Genomic DNA, 24,600 nt, shown 5'->3' on the forward strand with positions numbered 1-24,600 from the left:
GCCTGTACTAGGACAGAGAGAAGGGGCCCGCACTAGTACAAGGAGAAGGGGCCCGCACTAGGAGGAGGAGAAGGGGCGCCTGTACTAGGACACAGAGAAGGGGCCCGCACTAGGACACAGAGAAGGGGCCCGCACTAGGACAGAGAGAAGGGGCCCGCACTAGGAGGAGGAGAAGGGGCGCCTGTACTAGGACAGAGAGAAGGGGCCCGCACTAGTACAAGGAGAAGGGGCCCGCACTAGTACAAGGAGAAGGGGCGCCTGTACTAGGACAGAGAGAAGGGGCCCGCACTAGGAGGAGGAGAAGGGGCGCCCGCACTAGGACAGAGAGAAGGGGCCCGCACTAGTACACAGAGAAGGGGCCCGCACTAGGACAGAGAGAAGGGGCCCGCACTAGGACAGAGAGAAGGGGCCCGCACTAGGACAGAGAGAAGGGGCCCGCACTAGTACAAGGAGAAGGGGCCCGCACTAGTACACAGAGAAGGGGCCCGCACTAGGACAAGGAGAAGGGGCGCCTGCACTAGTACAAGGAGAAGGGGCCCACACTAGGACAGAGAGAAGGGGCCCGCACTAGTACAAGGAGAAGGGGCCCGCACTAGGACACAGAGAAGGGGCCGCACTAGGACAAGGAGAAGGGGCCCACACTAGGACAAGAAGGGGTCCGCACTAGGACAGAGAGAAGGGGCGCCTGTACTAGGACACAGAGAAGGGGCCGCACTAGGACAAGGAGAAGGGGCGCCTGTAGTAGGACAGAGAGAAGGGGCCCGCACTAGGACAGAGAAGGGGCCCGCACTAGAACACAGAGAAGGGGCGGCCCGCACTAGTACAAGGAGAAGGGGCGCCTGTAGTAGGACAGAGAGAAGGGGCCCGCACTAGGACACAGAGAAGGGGCCCGCACTAGGACACAGAGAAGGGGCCCGCACTAGGACACAGAGAAGGGGCCCGCACTAGGACAAGGAGAAGGGGCGCCTGCACTAGTACAAGGAGAAGGGGCCCGCACTAGTACAAGGAGAAGGGGCCCGCACTAGGACAAGGAGAAGGGGCCCGCACTAGGACAAGGAGAAGGGGCCCGCACTAGGACAAGGAGAAGGGGCGCCTGTACTAGGACACAGAGAAGGGGCCGCACTAGGACAAGGAGAAGGGGCGCCTGCACTAGAACACAGAGAAGGGGCCCGCACTAGGAGAAGGCACTGGGAATGGATGCCTGGATGATCAGGCTGGATGGGACTCTTGCATTGTGTGATGATGATGATAGAGAGGAGTGGTTGCCTCCCACAGGCCCGCTGTCATTGAGTGTGGAGTCTGGGAATTGAGGCCGGACCTCCCAGGCTCGGATTCAGCCTTGGGGCCGAGGCGCCTCTTTAAAGGGATGAGTTCCTCCGGCGCACAGCTCGGCGGCCTGTACAGGGCTGGGGCCCTTTAAGGCTCCCCTGAAGCCAGGCCATCCACACACCAGCCTGGCCTGCCTGGGTGGTCTCTCTACTTTGGTGAGCTGTTGCTAAGCAGCTAATAATAGTCATGTTTGTTGAGTATTTTTTATTTTTTTTTGCTCGCCGTCAGCCAATAGGAGGCCAGGGATCGCAGCCATCTGACAGCCCCGGGGGCGGTTCCTCGCGGCCCCGCCCCTCCTTTCCTCTTTCTCCGAATGGAGAGGGCTAGTTTTTTTTCCTCCCTCCCCCACCTCTCCATCTCATCTATTGAAGCACGGCGGACGGGAGATCGGAGGAGAGCGGAGAGCTGTGTCCGGAGAGCCGTGCATTGGAGGGACTGTACATTGTATTGGAGGAGATGATAGTGAGCCCCGGGCTGAGAAGGAATCGGAGCGGCCGGTGCAGCTCGTGCTAGTCAGCGCTCACTCACCCCCCGGTCCTCGTCTCCTGGCTCCGGCTCACACATAAACAAATACACGGTGAATGCGGGAAGCGGCTCAGACGTCCGGACCGCGAGATGTGGGGATGGAAGGCGCTAAGCTCCACTCGCCGCCCTCCCCCGGAGAGGCATGAAGAGAGCCGAGGACGGAGAAGAAGCCTGTCTTCCTGTACTACAAGCCCGCTAAGCCTGGAGCCTTCTCCCCGCCGCACACTGCGGACACAGCATGGCCTCGGCTGCCTGGCCTGATGATGACGAGTCCCGGAGTACGGCGACAAGGAGAAGGAGGGGACCGGAGCCCGCCACCGGGGGAGAAGGAGGAGGAGGGCCGCCCGACCTAGACTATCTCCAGCGCCCGAGCTACTGTGATGCCAGCTTCGCCCTGCAAAACATCTCCGAGGTGATCCCCGGGCATTGTCTGCTGTCATATACGTGCCAATGGATGGGGAGGGCAATCGGATCACACACATACTGCGGGATCACACATAAAGGGGGCAGTCATACTCAACAGGGGGTACATAGAGATCACCAAAGGGTTGCTCAGCTATATGGTGGTTGTACGCAATCAAGGGGTACATAGGGATTTCAGGGGGGCTGATCAGAACCAGGGAATACATACAGATCATGGTGGGGGGTCTTAAATATGCACAGAGGGCTGATCATATAGTGAGGTACGTACGGGTTACATGGAGCTGATAATATACATGGGATCGCAGGGAGCTGATCATGTACCCCCTTGTATACGATCAGCGCCCTGCGATCTGTATGTACCCCCTTGTGTTTGCGATCAGAGCTCCCTGCGATCTGTATGTACCCCCTTGTGTAGATCAGCGCCATGCGATCTTTATGTACCCCCTTGTGTGCGATCAGTGCCCTGTATGTACCCCCTTGTGTGCGATCAGCGCCCTGTATGTACCCCCTTGTGTGCGATCAGCGCCCTGTATGTACCCCCTTGTGTGCGATCAGCGATCTGTATGTACCCCCTTGTGTGCGATCAGCGCCCTGCGATCTGTATGTACCCCCTTGTGTGCGATCAGCGCCCTGCGATCTGTATGTACCCCCTTGTGTGCGATCAGCGCCCTGCGATCTGTATGTACCCCCTTGTGTGCGATTAGCGATCTGTATGTACCCCCTTGTGTGCGATCAGCGATCTGTATGTACCCCCTTGTGTGCGATCAGCGCCCTGCGATCTGTATGTACCCCCTTGTGTGCGACAGGACATACACACAGATCGCAGGGAGATGATTGTATACAAAGAGGGTACATGGGGCATACATGCAGGTCACAGGAAGCTGATGGTATACACAGGGGTACATACAGATCTCAGGCTGCTGATCATAAACAGGGCATATGGATCACAGGGTGCTGATCATACACAGGGGTACATAGGGATCACAGGAAGCCGATCTCGTGCACAGGGGGTCCTACACTGCACCCCCCTAACATTCAGTGGCCCCTGGGGCGAGTGTAGGAAAGTGTAAACAGATGAGGCACGATGGGATGTGTAGGGCAGTGTGTACACAGTGGTTAGGAATCCCCAGCTCCAGGGATCATACTCTCCCCCTTCTCTTCCTCTGGTTGGAGAGAACACAAGAGCAGACCATGTGGCTGCCCTCTTCCGTTCACAGATATTGTCCAGGGCTGCTGTGCTTCCCTCTCCCAAAACACTCCATGGACAGGGCTGCTCGGCATTGTCACCACGTGCACCGTCCTAGTAAACACAATCCTTCCAGCTTTTTCCTCCACTTGCATTGCTGGCATGGATCATTGGGAATTTATTCTACAGAGCCTAAGCTGTTCCGATCCCTGGAGACCTGGTGATCAGGGTGTCTAACACTTGTCACAGAAGATCATTCTGCTTGGAGAAGCTGGAAATTATACACTGACTAATTTCGGGGTTCTCTAGTACAGGCGTGGGTGTCATCGATCGTATAGACCTAGAGGAAAGGGTGAAACTGGGCAACACACTGAGGAGAAAGCCCAATTGCTTGTGTGATGCCCGGTTTCACCCTTTCCTCTTCTTATATACTGTATAATTATGTATTCAACAGAGGCCATGAACCAATTACAATCTATGGCACCCTTTATCAATCTTTTTACCATAGAGAAAAATTTTAAGTCTTTGAGGACCCTTTTTAAAATGAATCATTAGTGGTCAGTGGGAAGAATGCCCCTTTCATTGGTGGTCGATGGAAAGCATGTCTCCATTGGTGGTTAGGGGGAAGAATGCCCTTTACGTTGGTGGTCAGAATATGTTGGTGGTCAGTGGATAGCATGTCTCCATTGGTGGTTAGGGGGAAGAATGCCCTTTACGTTGGTGGTCAGAATATGTTGGTGGTCAGTGGATAGCATGTCTCCATTGGTGGTTTGGGGGATGAATGCCCCTTACGTTTGTGGTCAGAATGTCTCTTATGTTGGTGGTCAGTGGGAAGAATGTCTCTGTTGGTGGCCAGTGGGAAGAATGTCTCTTGCGTTGTGGATTTTTGGGTGGAGTGCTCGTTGGTGGTCAGTTAGAAGAATGCCTCTTATGATGGTATTTAGGAACCATTCGATGCAAGGTCAACCAGCCATAGCTCAAACTACCCCTAGAAACCTCTGGAGGAATCCCAAGTTCCTATGGATTTCTGGTTGAGAATAGCTGGTTTAAGGTCCCTATCTCAAATGTATATGTACAATCCGAGGTCCCCATTTCCCATACATTTCCCATACTAGGGCCAGTTTAGATGGTAACCTAAACTGGCATACTGTGCCTATATTGGAAAATGCAAACTCCATGCCAAAGCATTCTGGTTGGCATTCAAGCCAAGGACCCCAATGCTGCAAGGTAGAGAGGTGTAAACCACTAAGCCACTATTTTTATGTTTTTGAACAATGCAATTCACTAGCATTTATGTACAAATCTATGAATGTAAGGATCTCATTGGCTACTATGGGATTAGATGGAATAGACCCGATACTTGGCAAACTGAATGTGCATTTAGCTTTGTGCCTTCACGTCTCTGTACAATCTCCTATAGATTTTCGAAAAGATATGCCGTATTAAGACCCAGTTAAACAATCCATTTATTTGGATCTAATAAGGCAGGCACTTGCACTTCCTAGTTGATGGTAGATCTGAAGGGGATTGTACAGTCAGATTGTTTTAGTGTATGGTTCCAATTACTGAGTGATACAGAAGAGTTGAGGTTGATGATCCAGTGCTTCCTCTAAAGCAGGGATCCTCAAACTACGGCCCTCCAGCTGTTGTAGAACTACAAGTCCCATGAGGCATTGTAAAACTCTGACATTCACAGGCATGATGGGAATTGTAGTTCCTGAACAACTGGAGGCCCATAGGCCATGCTCTAAAGAAACAAACCCTTGAAGGACCTAATGTAAACCCAACAGCCCCAGTCTGCGCGCACTTCTGTGATCTGTATATACAAGTAATCTGCATAGTATTCTATAGCGGTCTATTTTGCTTGTCGACACAATAACTAAGTTTGTAGCCAATGCTCCCCCATGCATCTGTTGCTAACACTGTGTTGAAGACGTGTAATAGGGGGGTATTATGACAAAATGCAGGACATGACTTTATTGGTGAGGTTTTGCCTCTTGTGTTATTTTAAATTCCTATATTTTTCTTCTTCTAGGGGAAGGCTACGGGCAGGAAAGCTCCATTGTGGCTCCGAGGAGTGTTTCAAAGACTATTATTTAAACTTGGTTGCTACATACAAAAAAACTGCGGCAAGTTTTTGGTAGTGGGCCTCTTGATATTTGGTGCTTTTGCTGTGGGATTACGAGCAGCAAACCTAGAGACGAATATGGAGGAGCTTTGGGTCGAAGGTAAGAAGTGCTTGTGTTTTTTCACATCCGCCTTATGTTTGATTTATACGGTTTGTGTGCAAATAAAATCGCCTTTCAAATAGAAAATGTGACTTGTACGGCTGTTTTTAAAGGGGTGTCCATTTGCGCACATGTTGCCCATATGGCCGGGCCTGTGTGTTCTTAATGTACATGACAGTGACGAAAGCTTTTGCTGGTGTTTATGTCTTTTTAGAGTGTGCCGGAGTTGCTTCCAGTTAGCATTTGCTTCAGCATGTGGTGCATTGTACAGCATATCTGATCTGCTGTATATTCCTTACTGAGCGAGTGGTTTTTGCGAGGGAGCGAGCGCAGGCCCCTTACAGGAAGACTTGCACATTACAACCTGTAGAGTTCTCTGTGTGTGTGTGGTCCTGTTTTGGACAGCTTTCAAGTTTTGCTTCTTGGGGGAGGGGAGTGTGCAACATATGTCTCCAAGGTAAAAAAAGACTGTGGATATATAAGAAAAAAGGAAGAATAATGTGCAACAGAATGGATGATTCGAGATTTAAGGTCTACAGCCGGGAAAGTTCAGCTGCAGTATTCACAGATGGAAATGTTAATGTTTAAAAAAAAAAAGTTACAAAATGCTTTTCTATGGTTTTATTTTTGTTTATTTATTTTTTTATTTATGTTTTATTTATTATATGTTCTGGCAAAAAAGGATGCTACAATTTGTTGCATGTTTTATAAATCTAGATGAGCTGGTTAGCTTGTGTTGTGTTGTATGCTCCATGTTTTACTGCACATAGCCTTTTCTGGGAAACTTGTATTTTTGGCAAAAATATCATGTAAGGCATGTGTCCATGCCTGAGGTATGAACAGTTCTAGGGTATACCTTGGATTTGCTACTGTAACAGATGCACAAAAACAAGTGGTATGATGCAGAAATATTTTTTGCTTTGCTTTGGGCCAGCCATAGACTGTTCAATTCTCGGCTGGTTCAGCAGGACCCAACTGGGATTCAAACCTTGTATGAGCAGGCTGAAGGTAGCCGAGTTTATCAACTTGGGTACAACCAGCCTGCCGGATTTTACATGCGATTGTTGCTAGTAGCTGTTATAGGGGGAAGCCGTCCCTGCTGGGAGAATACAATGGGGGTTATTTACGAAAGGCAAATCCACTTTGCACTACAAGTGCTAAGTGCACTTGGAAGTGCAGTCGCTGTAAATCTGAGGGGTAGAACTGAAATGAGGGGAAGCTCTGATGATTTTATCATCCAATCATGTGCAAGCTAAAATGCTGTTTTTTATTTTCCTTGCATGTCCCCCTCGGATCTACAGCGACTGTACTTCCAAGTGCACTTTTCACTTGTAGTGCAAAGTGGATTTGCCTTTCGTAAATAACACCCAATGTGTCTACAGGAGGGATTTCCCTGTCAACACTAAGGATGAGCTCTGGCGTGTTCGCATGAAACACGTGCAGAGCCCGCCAGGAAGTGTGCACGGCGCTGCGCTAATCACAGCCAGGGAGACATTTTACGATCCCTGCACCCGAGCATCGGGACAATGTCTCCCTGGCTGTGATTAGCGCAGCGCCGTGCACACTTCCTGGCGGCCCTGCACGTGTTCTATGCTAACACGCCAGAACTCATCCTTAGTCAACACTATCCTTGTTGATGGAGGAATCAAGTGATTTTTGCTTTCCTGCAACCTGTGGTTGCGGAAAACAAAATCGCTCAGTCTATGGCCAGCCTTACTTTAAGGGCCTATTTTACACTGCTGTGTTTTAACGCAGTCATTCTGGCACACCAAAACACATCTCATGGGTCCCATTTTCATTCTATCCATTTTTGTTTTCTGCGTTTTCAGTGCGTTGGGAGGTCCATAGAAGTCAATGGCAGTGGATCATAATGGCTATGATATGTATTGATGCTTTGCCAACATGTATTAACAAATCTTGGTCAACAGCTGGTAACTAAGTTGTGCTCCCAAAAAAAAAAAAAAAAAAAAAAGCATTGAAAACACTTGTCAAAACCCATGGTGGAGCACCCACCTAACGATCTAGAAAAATGCACACGCAAAGATCTCAATGGGCCTCAAGGAATCTGCATAATAGAAGTATGAGAGCTACTTATGCAGACTAGTTTTGAGCATATGCTTGTTCCAAGGCATTGATTCTTAAGTAGTGACGCAAGTCGTCAGCCTGGAACGTGCTGTTTCCAAAAACAAGTCGGCAATGGCAGCTGCAATATTCTGTTTTGACAGATTACATGTTCAGTTCTAGTGGCAGGTACAATTTGGTTCCAGTATTTGCATTCTCTTTCCCACACTTAAAACTCCAACCAATACTTTTTTAAAGTGTTGGAGCCTCTGCCTTTTTTTTTTTCTTTCTTCCTCCAATTGACAGACTTGCTTTTTAAAGTTGTCGCCAAAACAAGTGACCTCATTTCACATCTGATCTTAGGACAAGTGTAAGCTTTTAGATTTCTTCCCATGTTTCTGCGGGATAACTGGTCACCGGGACAGTTAAAGTAGAACTAAACCCATTGATTTAACAGTTTAAAAAAAGAAGTTCCATTCCTGGAATGCCAACTGTCACATTTGCTTGTGCTCTCAGCCAAACTGTCAAACCATCAAATGGCTGGAGCCCTACCTGAACACATGTGCAGCATCATGGCAGTTACTGATCAAACAGACGCTAAGATGGCAGCTTCCTTGGCTGAAAATAATAGGAGGGTTTAGTTCCACTTTCACCACTGTAAAAATTTCCAAAGGGGACCTAGAGAACCGTAAAACCTGACTTTCTAACTGTAGAACTCTGGCCAAAACTTTATTTTTTTTTTAAACTGTTTCAAAACTCACAAGAGGGCGGGCATTATTTAAATTTTCCAGTGATGAAAATGTATGGAGTATATTCTGAAAAGCATAGTATATTTTACCACTTTATTACTGCCTAGCAGTTACTGCAGTTTGGCTATTCATTTGGTTTTATTATGATGGTTTAAGAAAGCTGAAGCTTCCCACACAATGGGGTGGAAGAACATGACTGGCCTTTGAATTTTCTCCCTGGAATCCATCTGCCTTTAGTTCAGGTATGCTGACAGGAGAGTGTGCTTGGCTGAGAAGTGTTTAAAGCAAGTAGATAGGAAAGTAAATCATATTAATGTTGGCAGCATAAGGATTAAAAATGCCCAATGTTGATTGAGAGAGTGAAGTCCCGCTTTAAGTATCTCGAAGTCTGTAAATCTAGTTCTTGTTATCTGCTGTTGGGGAATTTTCATAATGGAACATCCATCTTCAACGCTGCTGGTTTTATGGTGTTGCTTCAGCGTTCAACATTCAATGCACTACATTTCTCCTAAGTGTCCAGCAATGTAGCTTTTCCCTCCCAGAAAAGTAACACCTCATGAGTGAACCAGCATTTTTCAAATGATTGCCCTGTTTCCTTATTGAATCATTTATTCTGCATACTGAATGTTATGCTGACCTACAATTTGTGTGAAGATAAATCCTTTGACCTTCTAGAGACAAGCACTTAAGAGGATCATTAAACCTAAACTAAAGGATGGTTTCTGTCCCAGATCTACAAATACCTTTTTACAAATGGACGTGTGAACTTTTCATGAGCTTATCAGCATGCAAAATGTTTGAGATCATTTTGTGGTCTAGAAAGATATATTTTACTACACGCCAAAGACTTCCTGTCAGCGGGCTGCGGACAACCTCTTTTCATCCATACACTGCAGAAAACTGATGACTGTAAACGGTACCTTGTCTTGGCTTGATGGCGCATGTGTGTGTAAGTAGAAATGCCTTTGTGGGTACCCAGAGGGCTTCCACAAATGAAGTATGGCGACATAATCGATGTATTGACCTTTTGGGGAGTCCAGTCCAATTCAAGGCTTGAATTATAGGCAGTTACTCGCCTAAAGCTTGTTGCAATAAAGCTATGATACTGTTCTTGTGTGGAAGCCCTTTAAAGGTTTTCCCCTAAATAGCTTTCTTTACCTTAGTGCAGTCCTCCTTCACTTACCTCATCCTTCCATTTTGCTTTTAAATGTCCTTATTTCTTCTGAGAAATCCTCACTTCCTGTTCTTCTGTCTGTAACTACACACAGTAATGCAAGGCTTTCTCCCTGGTGTGGAGTGTCGTGCTCGCCCCCTCCCTTGGACAACAGGAGAGAGTCAGGACGCTCTCTACATTGCAGAGAATGAAAGGAGCTGTGTGTTAGTGAGCGTCCTGACTCTCCTGTAGTCCAAGGCAGGGGGCGAGCACAACACTCCACACCAGGGAGAAAGCCCTGGGCATGACCCCTCCACTGTCCCACAATGCAGTCCAAATAAAATGTAATGTTTTTATAGAGGTGATGTGCTTTTTAATATCATTCGATAGCTTGTATTCCATAACGGCTAATATAAACTGAAGTGTAATACTGGAGATTTATCAGAACTGTTTATTATATCCTTGAAGTGGAGGAGTGGCAGAAATGTAACCTGCCATGCATTGCTATAAGGATGCCTTAAGGGGTCTGACACCATAATCCTGCGACCTTTACCATCTAATGATTTGCCATAGTAATTATTGGAGAATGCAGTTCAGAGGCGCTATGAAGTGCAGCTCAAAGCAAATTCCTTACTGAGATCTCTAAATGGTCCAAGAATGGGAGTGGCTTAAACTGAGCCTGTACTTTTTATATAAAACAAAAAAAATGAATGTTCTGCTTAGACTGCTCTGCTCATATTGGGCTTGTTCATACCACCAACACTGGGTTGTGTCTCTCAACATAGTTACATTGTAAAGTCAGGCAAAATATCATGGTTTTTAATAATGACAGAATCCTGCTTTTGCTATGCAACTTTTTATAAAAAAAAAATATCGGCTGCAAAGATATGACAAAACATTGCAGCGCTGCTCATTTTACATGCACGTTATCTCATGGCCTATGGTGTGAACCATCCCTAAAGTAGAAATTGTGGCCAGTCTATGGACATTTTTAAATATTTTTCTTACTAAGAAAAAATATTTACTTTAAAAGTAAACCCTCACTGAGCTCCATAGCTGCAAACACTGTGGCACAATTCATCCTTAAATTTCACAAGGGTGGAATTGGATCTCAGAACTCCCCTCTTGCTTTGTCCCTGCTCTGTGTTGCATTAGGTTTGCAGTTTATCATGTCGCTGCTGGGTGAGGAACACAATAAGATATGCTGTTGAAATAAGAGAGAGTACTTTATGCTGTAAAATTTTGATTTTGAAAGTGTATATAATCCCCAAACTTTTTTTTTTTGACTAGAGAGTTTGAACACCTGCCAAATTTGTATTGCTCTCGGTGTCTCCACAAGGCACATTCGCCATCTCTGTTTTGGTGACCATGATCACGAAGGGCTGGTGCATACCAACCATTGCACTGGAACTCCCCTATTCACATATGTTCTGGGTGCAGTGCGATTTCAAACCATTTATCTGGGCTGAAATTGCACCAGAACGCACCAAAAGTCGTGATTGCGCTACGTTAGAAAATGCACAGCAACCAGATTGCATGCAGTTTAATGTAGACACACTGCATTTGCAACCCTTATTGAAGTGTTACAGTAACATTGACATCCGAGGCAGAACACGACTGCAGTGCGTTTTGAATACACTGCGGGAAACATGGACGGAAGATGGTCTTCCTGCGCCGCGTTCTGGTGTCAACAGGCCCTCAAATCAAAAGTGATAAAAATAAATACATTTCACAGTTGTTTCTGAACAAGGGGTGAGAGGAAATCTTCCAATAGAGATGGAACTTCTTTACACCATGTTAATAGTTTGGACATATTTGACTGTACATAGCCCATGCTACTTAACCTCTTGCTGAACAATTAATGTATGTGGCGGCAGGGTTGGTGGGCCTTAATGCCCACACATACCGCACATTTACATCCATGGGGGCCAACACATTTCTCAGTACTGGTTTATTGCAACTAAAACGAAATTTCTCCAGTTTTTGTGCCATATATTACGCTTTTATTTTGAAGAATAAAAACCACTAAACTTTGAGCACATAAAAGACTGCAGACATTGGTCAGCTACCACTGACTGGAATGGAGGTGCAGTCATGGAAAGCGTAACTGGTGTAAAATTCCATATATGATAAAGTTAAGTACGTTTTTTGAGTCACAAAAAAATGACGGTTTCCAGATGTATGACTTTACCGATCCATTTGTTTAGATTATGCTGTACAGTTTATGCCTATATTAGTGCTGGCTGGACAAAGCAGAGGTAGATTTGTACGGTTTCCACAATGTAATGTTTACATTTAATTTGGGCTTCGCCTTCAAAGCTGACCCTTCGTTGACCTTCTTGATTTACACACACAAAGGATGCTAAGTTTGGCTAATTTCAGCTTTTTTGTACATTTCCTTGGATATCCCCCTTTTATAGAATAATCTTTTTCTTGTAAGACCATTTTTGTGGCAATTTTGGAAGAATTCCCACTCCTTAGTGAGACTAAGGCCTAGTATACACAATGATGATATCAGGTGAATATAATATATGTTGCGCTTTTTTATTTATTGTAATGTATTCTTCCACTTCTGTGGTCTTGGTCACATGATTTTTTGGTGGGACAAACTTCCAGATAATGAACAAAGAGAAGAACTAAGTACTGATCCCCCATTATCTGATTCTTCCCTTTTTTTTTGGTAAAGCACATAGGCTTCTAATGCTTTAGTTCTATTGATATTTTTAAAGCGGAACTTCAGTCATTTTTTTCTTTTTTTTTTTCCCCCCCAACTTTACATCTGTTAAATTTTCTGCCCTTGTTATTTTAACGTTGGAGGTTTTTTTCCCCCTGCCAGTAAATACCTTGTAACTTCCTGTTTCTTGTCTGGTCATTAGCCTAGGCCTTTGACACAATGCACAGCGCTCATTTGGGAAAATGAGGGCTGCAGAGCTGGAGGTGTGTCCCTGTGTGTCTGTAAATCCAGGAAGTGAACAGGCAGCAGCTTCAGCTGCCCACAGTTAAAATGGATGCAGCCAGACTTGGTGGAGGGAGGTTTCTGCAGCATATTTGGCAAGTACAGAATCGCAGTGTATAGTTAAAATATGCAAAGTGGTTGGAGGGAAGGCAAAGATATTGTTTTTATTACAGATTATGTGAGCAGACTGCAGTTCCTCTTTTAGGAGAAGTGCCGGAATCTAAAAAAATAGTAAACGTGCATACTTGTCTACCTGCTGCATTGGTCCGATGCTGTAAGCTGTGCCCCTACCGGCTCTAAGCCTGAGAACCGAGTGATCATGTAATTGTTGAGTGCTCAGTTCTTGGGTCCACTCTCAGCAGAGAATGGTAACTGTTAGTCACTGCTCTCTGCTCTGCCCCTTTAGTGTTGATTAGAGTGTGGAGCAGAAGAGGGGATGAGAAAAGGACACTGGAGCTTAAGTTTCTCACCTTGCCTATGGGCCTCATCGTGGTATTGTCTGTACCATCTAATATCGGGGCAAAGTTATGCCTCGTTTCCACTGAGCAGAACGGTTTGGGTCGGTACAGTTTGGCAGAATTGAAATGGTCCGGGCCTATTCATGTGAGCGTTTGCACTGCAAGTCGGACCGTCAGGGGCCATACAGGGTTTAGAAAAAATGCCTAGCATGTCCGCCCATCAGTGGAATGTATTGTAGCTCCGCCCATCAGTGGAGTGTATTGTGGCTCCGCCCTAACCGAACCATAACATGTTTTATGGCCCCACATCTGAAGCAGGACCCAGATTGGTGTGGTGTGGTATGGTTTGGTTGTATGTGCCGCGTTCTTAATGGAAACGCTCAAAATGGCGTACCGAACCGATCCGCTCAGTGGAAACAAGGCATTAATGGTGTATCCTTACACAGGGAAATGGATTTAATAAATGACGAGTTGTAGCACCTGTTGTATTCTTCTGATGCATCATGCTTGTAAATGTCACCTTTATAGATGGCTTCCATGAGTATTCTGAAGTTGTAAAAATCGAATTGGACAAATCCCAGGGACCAGTAGCCAGTGTGGCTAAAAGTTACAGCTGGTGCCTGCCTTTCCTGAGTGTTTTCTTTTCTTGACCTATGGGTTATTTGGTTCCTTGAAATGTCTGGTAGAGCCTTGTTTGAATGGATTGGCTTCTAAATGCTACCCCTGCTTAAACCTCATTTTACTTATTTCCATGCCCATCACTGTGCTATATGAGCATTGAAATCTATGCTGGTAAGATTAAAATATCCATGATTTGTGGATAACACTTTTGTTCGCATTAAATCTGAAGCTTTTAGCTAAACATTGGGGGTGGGGAGTACAGCACCAGGGACACTACTTCTAGGGAAGAGTATCCTATGTCCTGAATTCACAGAATTGCTTTGCATTCTGGGAAAATACAAGAAGCTCTGTAATTGGACGAGTGGAGCAGGAGGGGCGTGTAAGTGGCGTGGCCTGTTGCTGCTTGAGCTGAGGACCATGGTTGACTCGTGTAGCCCTGGAAGCTCCTCACTGCGAGGTGTAGCCGACATAGCTGAAGGGAGGATTTTTACAATAAAGAGAAGCCTGCAGGATACTCTTTAGAGGCAAGTTGTGCCCTTGATGCTGTATCTTCCCAACCCCTCCCTGCCAATTTTATATTTAAACCTCAGCTTGAGTCTGCACTCCAGGTGGAATCTGACTTGTAAAATACCTGAATACTCTGGTTTCCTTCCAAAGACCTGCTGGTAGGTTAATTGGCTCCTGTCTAAATTGACTTAGTATACGTATGTATCAATGTGAGTTGGAGGCCTTCGATTCATAAGTTCCTTGAAGGCAGGAACTAATGTGAATGTACAATATGTAAAGTGCTGTATAGATGAATGCCTGTAATGAATAAGTGAGTAAGTCAATCTTCCTCTAATCCTCTACATAAGACAAGAATGGAGAGATGGACCTCATCCGTGTCCGCTTTATTAGACTGGCACCAGGAAGGGGTGGGTCCTGGACTCGATTGTCTTGCTTAATTGCAGCCGAGAGAAATTAGGTATTGGTCCTGGCTTTGTTGTCTGACTGGGGTGCCTGGATCAAAAGACTGGCTAAACAGAACTACAAATCCTTTGTTGGCAAAACCGTTAACATATATGTTTTTTACAGCTGTGCATTTAGTGGTCTTTCTGGAGTTCAGCTTTAAAGCTCAAACATTTCATGTCGTCATATCAACTATGAACAACTCGAGCCTTGCAAAAATATAGGTGGCTGCTATTACCCTTAATACAGGGCTTGTCTCATTAGTTTGCATTGCTGCTGGGTGGGGCAGCTTTCTCACTGGGTGGTTACGTCCATTTTGGGCTCTTTGGGGGGGGGGGGGGGGGGGGGGTGGGTTTGAGACTTGAGGTTGTTGAGGGGTTGAGGTTTTTGTGTGTGTGTGTGTGTGTGTGTGTGTGTGGTCTGCTTGTCTCCAACGCTGTGTGCAGGAACTGGTAAGGGAAGGGTTTGCCATGGTGCCCACGTATAGGCTGGTGCAGAGGGAACGGGGAGCCTTTCTGCACAGTGGCGGTGGGTCTGCTGGGGAGGAAAGAGGAAACTCTGGGTCTGCTGCGGGTAAGCAACAGAGCTGAAGTGTTTTTGGATGTTGGCACTGGGTCAGCTGCCCGATGCCCAGAGCTGCATGTCCTGGAATTCGGGCAGTGGGGGTTGCTCACACCTGGTGTTGGTGGGTGCCCAGATGCCGGGACGCAGTTTGTGGTCACCATAGGGACCTGATGCATGGGGCTTGTTGAGCCCTGGAATACATTTCCTGACGCAGCATTGGCTAATATTTTGGCGGTATGCATTTGCATTGTAGCAGGCCCCCTGCAGGATATGAGAGTTTTTTTTTCACATCCTGGATTAGATTTGCAGCAAGACTGATTTTATTTCTAGACGCATTAATGACCATACAAATAATTAGCTGGATACGGCAATTTATTGTAGTGAAACTGGAGAAACAAATGTAAGCAATGCGATATTTCCTGGAATAATTTCCTTCAATCTAGAATCTTAGCATTTCGACTTTTTGTGCTTTTCACCCTTCACCCCCCTCCAAACACATATTCATCAAGTATTACTTCTGTTGCAAACTCTACTGAATGGGTCCCTTCATACGAGGCTTACCATATGCTCTAATTGCTGGATACAAGTCACATCCCTCTGCCATTGTTAGTTTCAGGTTTTAATTGAACAAGTTCATAGAATCGCACTATAAATAAGCCGCACGTGAACCGGTGTATTAATACAGGTTTTCTTTCTTTTTTTTTTTTTTTTTTCTTTCTCGCTGTTCTTTTTTACTTCATGAAATCATTGCTTAAGGGCTTCTGGCCCCCAGCTCAGGAATCCTGACCAAAATGCCAGAAGTATTACACAGTCAAGGATTGCAATGTAAACAGTGCTCTCTGCCATAAGATCAGGGTGGTCCATTTTTTTTTTTTTTCCCTTCCAGGAGGGGGGAGAGGAGGAAAAATGCCTCGGCTCACAGCACAGTAGTTGTAGTGTTATTTGTGTTTTTGGCTGCACAGATGGGTTTTTCTTATGAGCTGCAGCATGAGTACACATGAATTAATATCTTGGACGGGCAGGAACTAGCATCTGATACTCAGAAATGCTGTGTTGTAAAATTCTGCTGGGATATCGTTGCTTGGTTTTGGCACGATAATCCTTCAACAATTGGAAGGGCGTGTGGAAATGTACACGCATGTATATCGGAGTAATTGTTTTGTAGTAATGCAGATATCAAGTGTATGCGGACGGAGGAAGAAGGATATCTGTACCACACACAGTGCTGAAACGGCGATCCCATCCAAAACTTGACATTTTTGTTGTGTAGGCTAAGAAAAATGTGCTGTAATCAACAGAGCGTCCAATATGAAATATCGCAACGCGAGTTTGTGGTCATGCCTTTCTAAACAGGGGGGGGGACCAAAAAAAAAGCACCTAAAATGTTCCTGCTGCCAGCAGCGTGAAGATGACAAATAACCTTTTCAATGTGTGCATGCACCACCTCATATTTATTGCAAGCAGATACAAGCACTGAAAGCACATAGAAGAACAGATGGAAAGGAAGTTCCAGGATGTGGGGCCAAGACAAGAGTTGGGCTTTATAGAACTTTACAAAGTTATGTGTGAAAAGGGAGGTGAAGCGCATTATCTGAACAACCCGTTGGATGAAACGGCCAGAGCTGATTGTGTGCTCCTGTCAGTGCTGCTTTTCATCACTGCTTCATTTTCAGCTTGAATCGCTTTAGGGACAAGGTTTCATGTTCACGGCGTTGCTTTAATGGTTTCAGAGTCTGTATCCGTGGGGCTCCACTTTCTTGATATAAGGGGCCTCAAGTGTCATCGTCAAAGGGCCACACATGTTTGGTGAATATAACGCTACATAAAGTAGACCTAGAATAGGAGATGGTCAAAGCCAATTGGACTGTTTGCAAGAGCTAATCAGAGACTACAGACATGTTATAGGACTTGTTGGAGACCGTGGACGTGCAGCGGGAGACCTAGGGGGTTATTTACGAAAGGCAAGTGCAAAGTGCACTTGAAATTGCATTGAAAGTGCAGTCGCTGTAGATCTGAGGGGGACATGCAAGGACAATAAACAGCATTTTAGCTTGCACATGATTGGATGATAAAATCAGCAGAGCTTCCCCTTATTTCAGATTTACCCCTCAGATTTGCAGCGACTGCACTTTGCACTTGTAGTTTGCATTTGGTAGTGCAAAGTGGATTTGCCTTTTGTAAATAACCCCCAGAGTGACATTACATGAGACTGCTGGAGACCACTGCCATTGCAGCCTCTTTACAAATCAAACCCTCCACATTTGTGTCCCCGGCAGCCCCCTTTAAGATGACATGTAGGGCTCATGCACACTGTCGTAATTTCTTTTATCAATATGCTGGCAGCAAGATTCTGTGTAGTGTAAAAAAAATTATAAAATTAAATAAAAATCTAATGACCAGCAAGGTGCTTCTGTAAACACGCTTGGATGTGAAAACATACAGTTCCCCCAAATTTCGGCCATTCCTCTAGCTCAGATTTATCTCTGTGCACGCATTCAGATGTGTACATGCTTAAAGCGATTTGTAAAGGTAACTTTTTTAATATAATCTCACCTGCTCTGTGCAATGGATTTGCACAGGACAGCCCCAACCCCCCTCCTCCTCTTGTTGGGTCCCTGCTGGTGGTCCCGGCTCCTCCTCCCTGCTGAGTGCCCCCATAACAAGCCACTTGCAATGGGGGACACTCGTGTGGGCTTGCTTCAGCCCCCCACACACATCGCTTGGCTCAGCCCTGCTCCCTCCTGTGATTGACAGCAGCAGAAGCCAATGGCTACCTCTGATGCCACTGAGCCAGTGAGGAGAGCGGAGGGGAAGCAACAATGCTGCTCTCATGCACAGTGCTGGATCGACATCAGGCTGGGGGGAGGAAGCTGCACACAGGTTTTTTTTTATTTTTACCTTGGTGCATAGAATGCATTACGGTTAAAAAAAAAAAAAAAACTTCTACCTTTTTTATAACCACTTTACTGAACACCGACTGGACTTTCTAATTTGATTAGTGCACAGTGCAGTTTTGTTGATGTAAACGCAGTTGTGTGCGTTGACCATGCAATGCAATATTGCCATGTTCAAATTTATAAAAAAAATAATAATTTATGCCTGTATGCACAAGCCCTTTTAATATTCCTCCTAGCAAGATCCATTAAAGGTATCGGAGGAAAAAAATAAAGAGGGGGGGGGGAATTAAAGAGGAAAAGGTTGGACAACAGAGGGGAAAAAAGTAAAAGGGGTGTGAAAGAAATAAACAAAGACGGTCCAAAGTGATTATTTTTTTTTCCTTCCATGATCTTGAGTAAGGAACTAGGTAACAAGAACAGACTATTTTCTGCAGGGACAAATTGGGTTATGTCCACATGGCATGGCTACCATGGACATATAATACGCTATGCCTCGTCCCTGGAACGTGTGGTTGGACATCAGGGATCTATATACATGCTTCACATTATCACACAGACTTTCTCTATAGTTGTGTTCTTTTTATGGGAAGTGTGGCTGATATTGCATTCTCCAAGTAATGAATGTTTGCATTTATTTGAGGTGGTTTGCCAGAGGAATAGAATGTTCACTTAGCCCAGTGCAGCTGTGTGTACTCTAGTCATCCAATCATGTGCAAGGGAAATTCTTTTTCCCCTTTTTTTTCTTCCTTCTCTTTTTTTTTTTTTTTTTTTTCATTCCCCTGCACATGATTGTGTGTTTTATGCTGAGTGATCTCTATTCCTTTTTAGTATATAAATCCACATTAAAGGGATGCTTACACTGGCTATATACACAATTATTTATTCATTCATCCAAGCTGGCCATACACATACATCTTCTTCTTTTTTTTTTTTTTCTTTTTTAGCCTAGTTGGTAGATTATCCTCATATTTTTTAAGCTGGCTCCCGCAGCTGTCAGTTCCTGAACTGTACAGTGACTGTATTCTATTGACTGCAGTCACTGTTCAGGCAGCACACTTTTCATGTCCAACTTTTTTGAATGGGGGGGGGGGGGGGTTTGAGCTGGGTAATATTAGTCTGCAGGACCACAAACGGCTAAATTTCAGCCAATTCACAAGAATTTGGGCCGTGTATGGGCAGCTTTTCTTTAAAGCCCAACTGCAGCCAAAACTTGGTTTTTAGTTTTGGATAGAGTGTGGAAGAGTTAAAAGCTTTGGTAATTTATTTATTTTTTTTTTTTTTTTCATTGTTGCGCATTGTTGAGATTTCCTCTCCTACTCTATATTTACATACAAATCCCAGCATTTAAGAAAAAGAAATGCAAGTGGGCCCCCAGGTGGGGTACAAAACAAAAAAGTAACTTAGATGCTGCAATACACAACATCAATCCAGGAACATCTGTCCCGTAGTACACCTTTTTTGCCACAAGATGTCCTCAATCCTTCAGGTTAAAATGAGGATCATTTATTTTGTCCCTAAAACATCTTTAATTTTTTTTTGGGGGGGGGGGGGTCCGTAAAAACATCCCCATCATACATGGGATCAAAATCTATGCTCCTCTGATTCTTCCTGTATCGTAACTGGCACTGTCTGTCTTCATGTTGTAAAGCGCTGTGCAAACCGTTGGCAATATATTATTGGAGTGACCTCTACCAATGAATCCTTAGATCATTACAAGCTCTACATGGTACAGATGTAAATGAAGTACACTAAAACCTGGGTCCCAAAGTTGGCTTGTCCATACTAGTGGTAACCTATAGGCATGTGTTTGCTGGGCACATGGAGATGTCAAATACATCTGACATTTGAACCTAATAAGTAACAGTATCCTTCCTTTTTTTTTTTTTTTTTTTTTTTCTCCTGTATTCACCTTTTCCACCTTTCTTGCATCTGCTGATCTACTGCTGCCTTTTTTAGCCACTTCTTGCCAAGATTAAGTTTCTCTGGTGTCCATCTGTACAGCAATGCTCTGGAGATGCTTCCTATTGGTAAAACCTGCATGCGTATTGGCACAGCTGCCTAAAATCAGGGGCACCCAACAGAGGATGACAACACAGGAAACTGTTGTCACCCTTTTGATAAGATGACTTTCACTGTAATATCATGCTTAACTTTAGTGCACGTGCCCCCCCCAATACAGTGGCATCAGAAGGGCAGACCTGGTGACACATCGGCTGCTTGAACCCAGAAGAAAACAGCGGGCCAACAATGACATCAGAAAGGAAGATGGTAATGCTTGACCCATTGTGCAGCATGGAGTAACAGAACGTAGCAGACAAGATGCTTATACTTGCCTATTCTTAGGGCACAGCCGTCCGGTCACATGATCAGCTCCAGGATAGAGGAGGGACAGCCGACAACTGATACTCCATAGAAAGTCTATAGGTGATGTCACCATCCAGGCATTTCCTCTGTTGTCTTTACTCTCTCCTCACCCCTGAAGCCGGCCACTGGAAAGATCATGTGACCAGAATGGATGCCCTGAGAAATGGGTAAGCATGATGCCTTGCCCAGCACAGTCCTATCACAATGCAATAAGCCCCGTTCCCTATTCGGCAAGTTCACGCCACCGTGCTGCAGTGATGTGCACTAAAAATCATTGTGGTATGCAGTACTCCCTTGTCCTCCCTTCTAGCCCAACCGAGTGCTGTGATGCAATCCATCGCACTGGGCTGCGCACATTGGAACTTAACATCACTTGTCACATTTTAATAAAGTTCTAACAAAAAATAAAAGTCATTGCATTGGCACTATTCCTCCCAGCATACACGATCGGATGTAATTCAGCCCTTAAGCCCAGTACACACGATCAGAAAATCGTATGAAAAATACAGATTTCAGAGCGATCGTACGATAATCTGATTGTTAGTGCAGGGTGGATTTGATTTAAATCAAGTCTATTTTAAATTATGATTTAGATCGCTAGTAAAAAGGCTTGATTTAAATCATAATTTTTAAAGAGCAACTGTCCTCTCTGTTCAGCAGCTCCTCCTCTGACCCGCTGTTGACTCACCAACAGTTCCATTCACTTTAATGATATGGCTGGTGATGCGGCAATGACACAGCAAGGTGAGGGACATGGCGGCAGCAGGTGAGTGCATGACCGCTGCCATGATGGATCTGAAATGACAGGTGCTCTTTAACTGTAAGGAATTATTCTTGCTGGTAGTTAGAATCTTTAAGGGTTTTTTCACACAAGCGGATCTCGTGATGACCGCTCCGTAAACATCCACTTAGCGGGATCGCTCTGTTGATCCCCGCTGAGCTGGCAGATGACAGGGCGGTCCCCGCACACTGTGCAGGGACCGCCCTGTCAGATCGCTGCTCTACCCTATGGGGGGGATCGGATGAACACGGATCGCCTGTCAGTGTTCACCCGATCCGCTCTGCAGACAGATGGAAAAATAGGATTTTCCTCCGTCTGCAGAATCGGAGGATTGCGGACACTCATGAGATCGGGTGTTGGCAGATATTACCCGCTGACACCCGCGATCTCATAGGGATTAATGTTTGTCCCTTTTTCATCTGTACACGGATGGATGAAAAAACGGACATACGGTCCGCATGTCTGAAAGGGGCCTTACATTTGCAAACAAAATGAAGGTTCCCTATTTAGAATAATAAGCTGTCAGGTTAGCAAAACGTTAATATCAGAACCGATTCAATCATACAGTTTGTAGTGTACATAGATTTACAAAACAATGGGATAAAGGAATATTCCTCAAATTTGTTTTATCTCATGGTCACTGCTAAAGTGTGTGAAATGCGTCAATTCTATCTCGGCTTGCAGAGCTTGGATTCATTGAATGAGTTTAGCAAAAATGTAAAGATTACAGAATATACAGCCTCCTGCTCCATAACTAAGCTCCATTTCATGCTGAATAAACAAAATTATTAATGTATGAATAGAAAACTGTAGATTTAGATTTTTTACTCCAAAGGCATATTTAAATTTGCAAAAAATCCCCAAAATGTATTTTAAATAAAAAAAACAGATTTTTTGGTTTTATTATCATTGATTTATATCCACCCTGGTACAGAGCTTTTGAGAGCCGATCAGGGCAGTTCATCATTCCATTTTTATTATTTTTTATTATTTGAGCAGACATGCACTTTTTTTCTGTACAATAACAGATTACGGTTTTCGTTTAATCAGTACAGTTGTCGTAGTGTATTTGTATTGCATTTTTGAACAACAACACATACTTCCGATTATTTTTTATTTATTTTTTTATTATATATATATATAATATATTTTTTTATACGACAAATTTTGTGACTTTAGTAAACTCTTCAGGTTTGAGATTAGCATTAAAAAAAAAAAAACGGACGCTCATTCATCCGATTAATCTAATCTCATTGTGTGTATTAGGCATTGATACATATTGCTTTGCTGTTAAATGTTGGCTGGACAAAAACTACTACTTTGATTTTAGCATTTTTTTAATTTTCACAGCAGAACAAATAGTGAGGTACGGCGGTGGGTAAGGTGCTGAGGATATGAACACCACAAATAGGCCAACGCAGAGATATAGTGCAGGTTGTATAAATAGTATACAGCACAATCACATAAAATATGTGCAACAGTTTCACAGGCCTTGTGAAGAAATGCCTCTGGTGCTTTGTTTCCCACACCAATTGATTTATCATTTTGCTTGCAAGCAGACTCTGAGCGTTAGGGCAAGAACACACTCACTTTTCTATCGTAACTTTTGTTGCGGACCCAAACCAGTTGACTTGAATACATTTTTCTGCGGCCTGAATGAAGCCAGCAACGTGGAAAAATCTTGCCATTGAAGGCTGTCTGAATGTACATTTCAGCCACACAGTAAGCTGCATTGGTAGGCAGTGGACTGCTAAATACAACCATTTTTCGCAGCAGAGAGTTAGACAGGTGATTAGCATAATTAGCACAGAGTAGGCTATACATATGGTAATGTTAAATGTGTAAATGCCAGCTGCGGTGTAAAATTTATGTCAGGGGTCGACAGGGCTGTGCGAAAGTATTGTGTTACCGCTGCAGGTCAAAGCCTCCTTTGCCTACACCCTTTTTTTTCACTGGTGAATGCAATGGCAGAATAGAAAAGCAGAAACGTAGCAGATAAGGCACTGACTGAACAGCGGAGCTGCTTGGAAAAAGGAGACTTATTTCTTTTATTTATTTTTTTCCCTCTCTTCTCATACTAAATTCTACTTTATTTTTTATTTTTTTTGTTTTGTTTTTCTTACTATAGTTCTGAGTGAGCCAGTAATTAACACTTGTGTACACTGAGAGGTTCTTCTGGAACAGCATTGGGCATTAGCTGTAGCAATCAACTGAATTTCATCCTTCATTCCATTATGTATTTAGGTCAGTCACACATGTCTGATTGCTGCTTGCTTTAGGCCTCATGCACACGGGTCTCCTCCCATTTAACGCACGAGAAATCGATCCAGGGAAAAGAAACAAGCATTTTATTCTTCTGCAATTTAATGTCCTGTTTAACTTGAGTTTGAATTCATAAACCCAGACTAATTCTAGCCACCTTGCTTTTGCTTGGTACTTCGATGAGGTTTCGGTGATGCTTCATGAGGCTTAAGTGGATCTCCACACAAGCTTTGCCATAGGCTTCTATGGAGGCTTTGAAAACGCTTGAAGCACCACTACATTGGGTATCATTTTTAAAGCAAAGCAATGTATAAACAGGACTGTAAGCTAATCATTTTATTTGGTGACCGGAGCTTTGACTAGCAATAAGAGCGCTTTAAGAAAGCCTGCCCGAAGCCTTGGTTTTGAAGCAAGTGTCTACTAGCCGTTAATGTGTGTTTGAAGCCGAAGCAAGTGTGAATGAACCATTATGCCTCATACACACGATCGGAATTTCCGATGGAAAAAGTCAGACGGAATTTTTTCATTGGATACTCTGACCGTGTGTATGCTGGAGATAGAAAGAGAACGTTCTCTTTTTTACCCGACTGAAAACATTTCGGAAATTCCCTTTTGTGTGTGTGTGTGACTCTGACAGAAAAAAAAACCAAGCATGCTCGGAAGCATTGAACTTAATCTTTCAAGGCTTGTCGTAGTGTTGTACGTCACCGAGTTTTTGACGGTCGGAATTTGGTGTTTCCGTGTGTATGCAAGACAGCTTAAATGGAATTCCGTCCGAAAAACCTGTCAGAGTTTATTCCGACGGAAACTTTGATTGTGTGTACAGGGTATTGTTTTTTTTAACAAAACAAAAATAGGGCTTTGATCCATTTTAGAAAACTGTTCTAGGCAGATGTATATGTAAATGGTTAATCATCAGTTTTCATTCATTTTTGCATAAAGATGCATTGATTACCCTTTTTTTTTTTTTTTCATCGGTCTACAGATCGCTGAAAAAACGTAAACGGTCTGCATGAAAGGGGCCTAAGGCCAGCCATCATACATGGGTTGAGTCTTTTCCATTAATTTTCGTTCGAGTTTCGCACCATTAGTGGG

At 44.4% G+C, this 24,600-nt stretch overlaps 1 protein-coding gene across 4 annotated transcripts in view; it reads left to right on the top strand.

The window, feature by feature from the left end:
• Window positions 1-24,600, top strand: part of PTCH1 (patched 1) — a 140,344-nt gene that overhangs the window by 40,855 nt on the left and 74,889 nt on the right. The window contains exons 1-2 of one of the 4 annotated variants that reach the window (XM_040355481.1): window positions 1,606-2,266; window positions 5,499-5,691. In XM_040355481.1, the coding sequence (XP_040211415.1) occupies window positions 2,093-2,266; window positions 5,499-5,691 (367 nt within the window). In that variant the 5' untranslated portion in view covers window positions 1,606-2,092. Of the gene's footprint in view, window positions 1-1,605; window positions 2,267-5,498; window positions 5,692-24,600 lie in introns of those variants that run through there. The other 3 variants (XM_040355480.1, XM_040355477.1, XM_040355478.1) reach the window with 3 other exon arrangements.

The sequence above is a fragment of the Rana temporaria genome, chromosome 1 (genome assembly GCF_905171775.1).
Source record: "Rana temporaria chromosome 1, aRanTem1.1, whole genome shotgun sequence".
Taxonomy (NCBI): domain Eukaryota; kingdom Metazoa; phylum Chordata; class Amphibia; order Anura; family Ranidae; genus Rana; species Rana temporaria.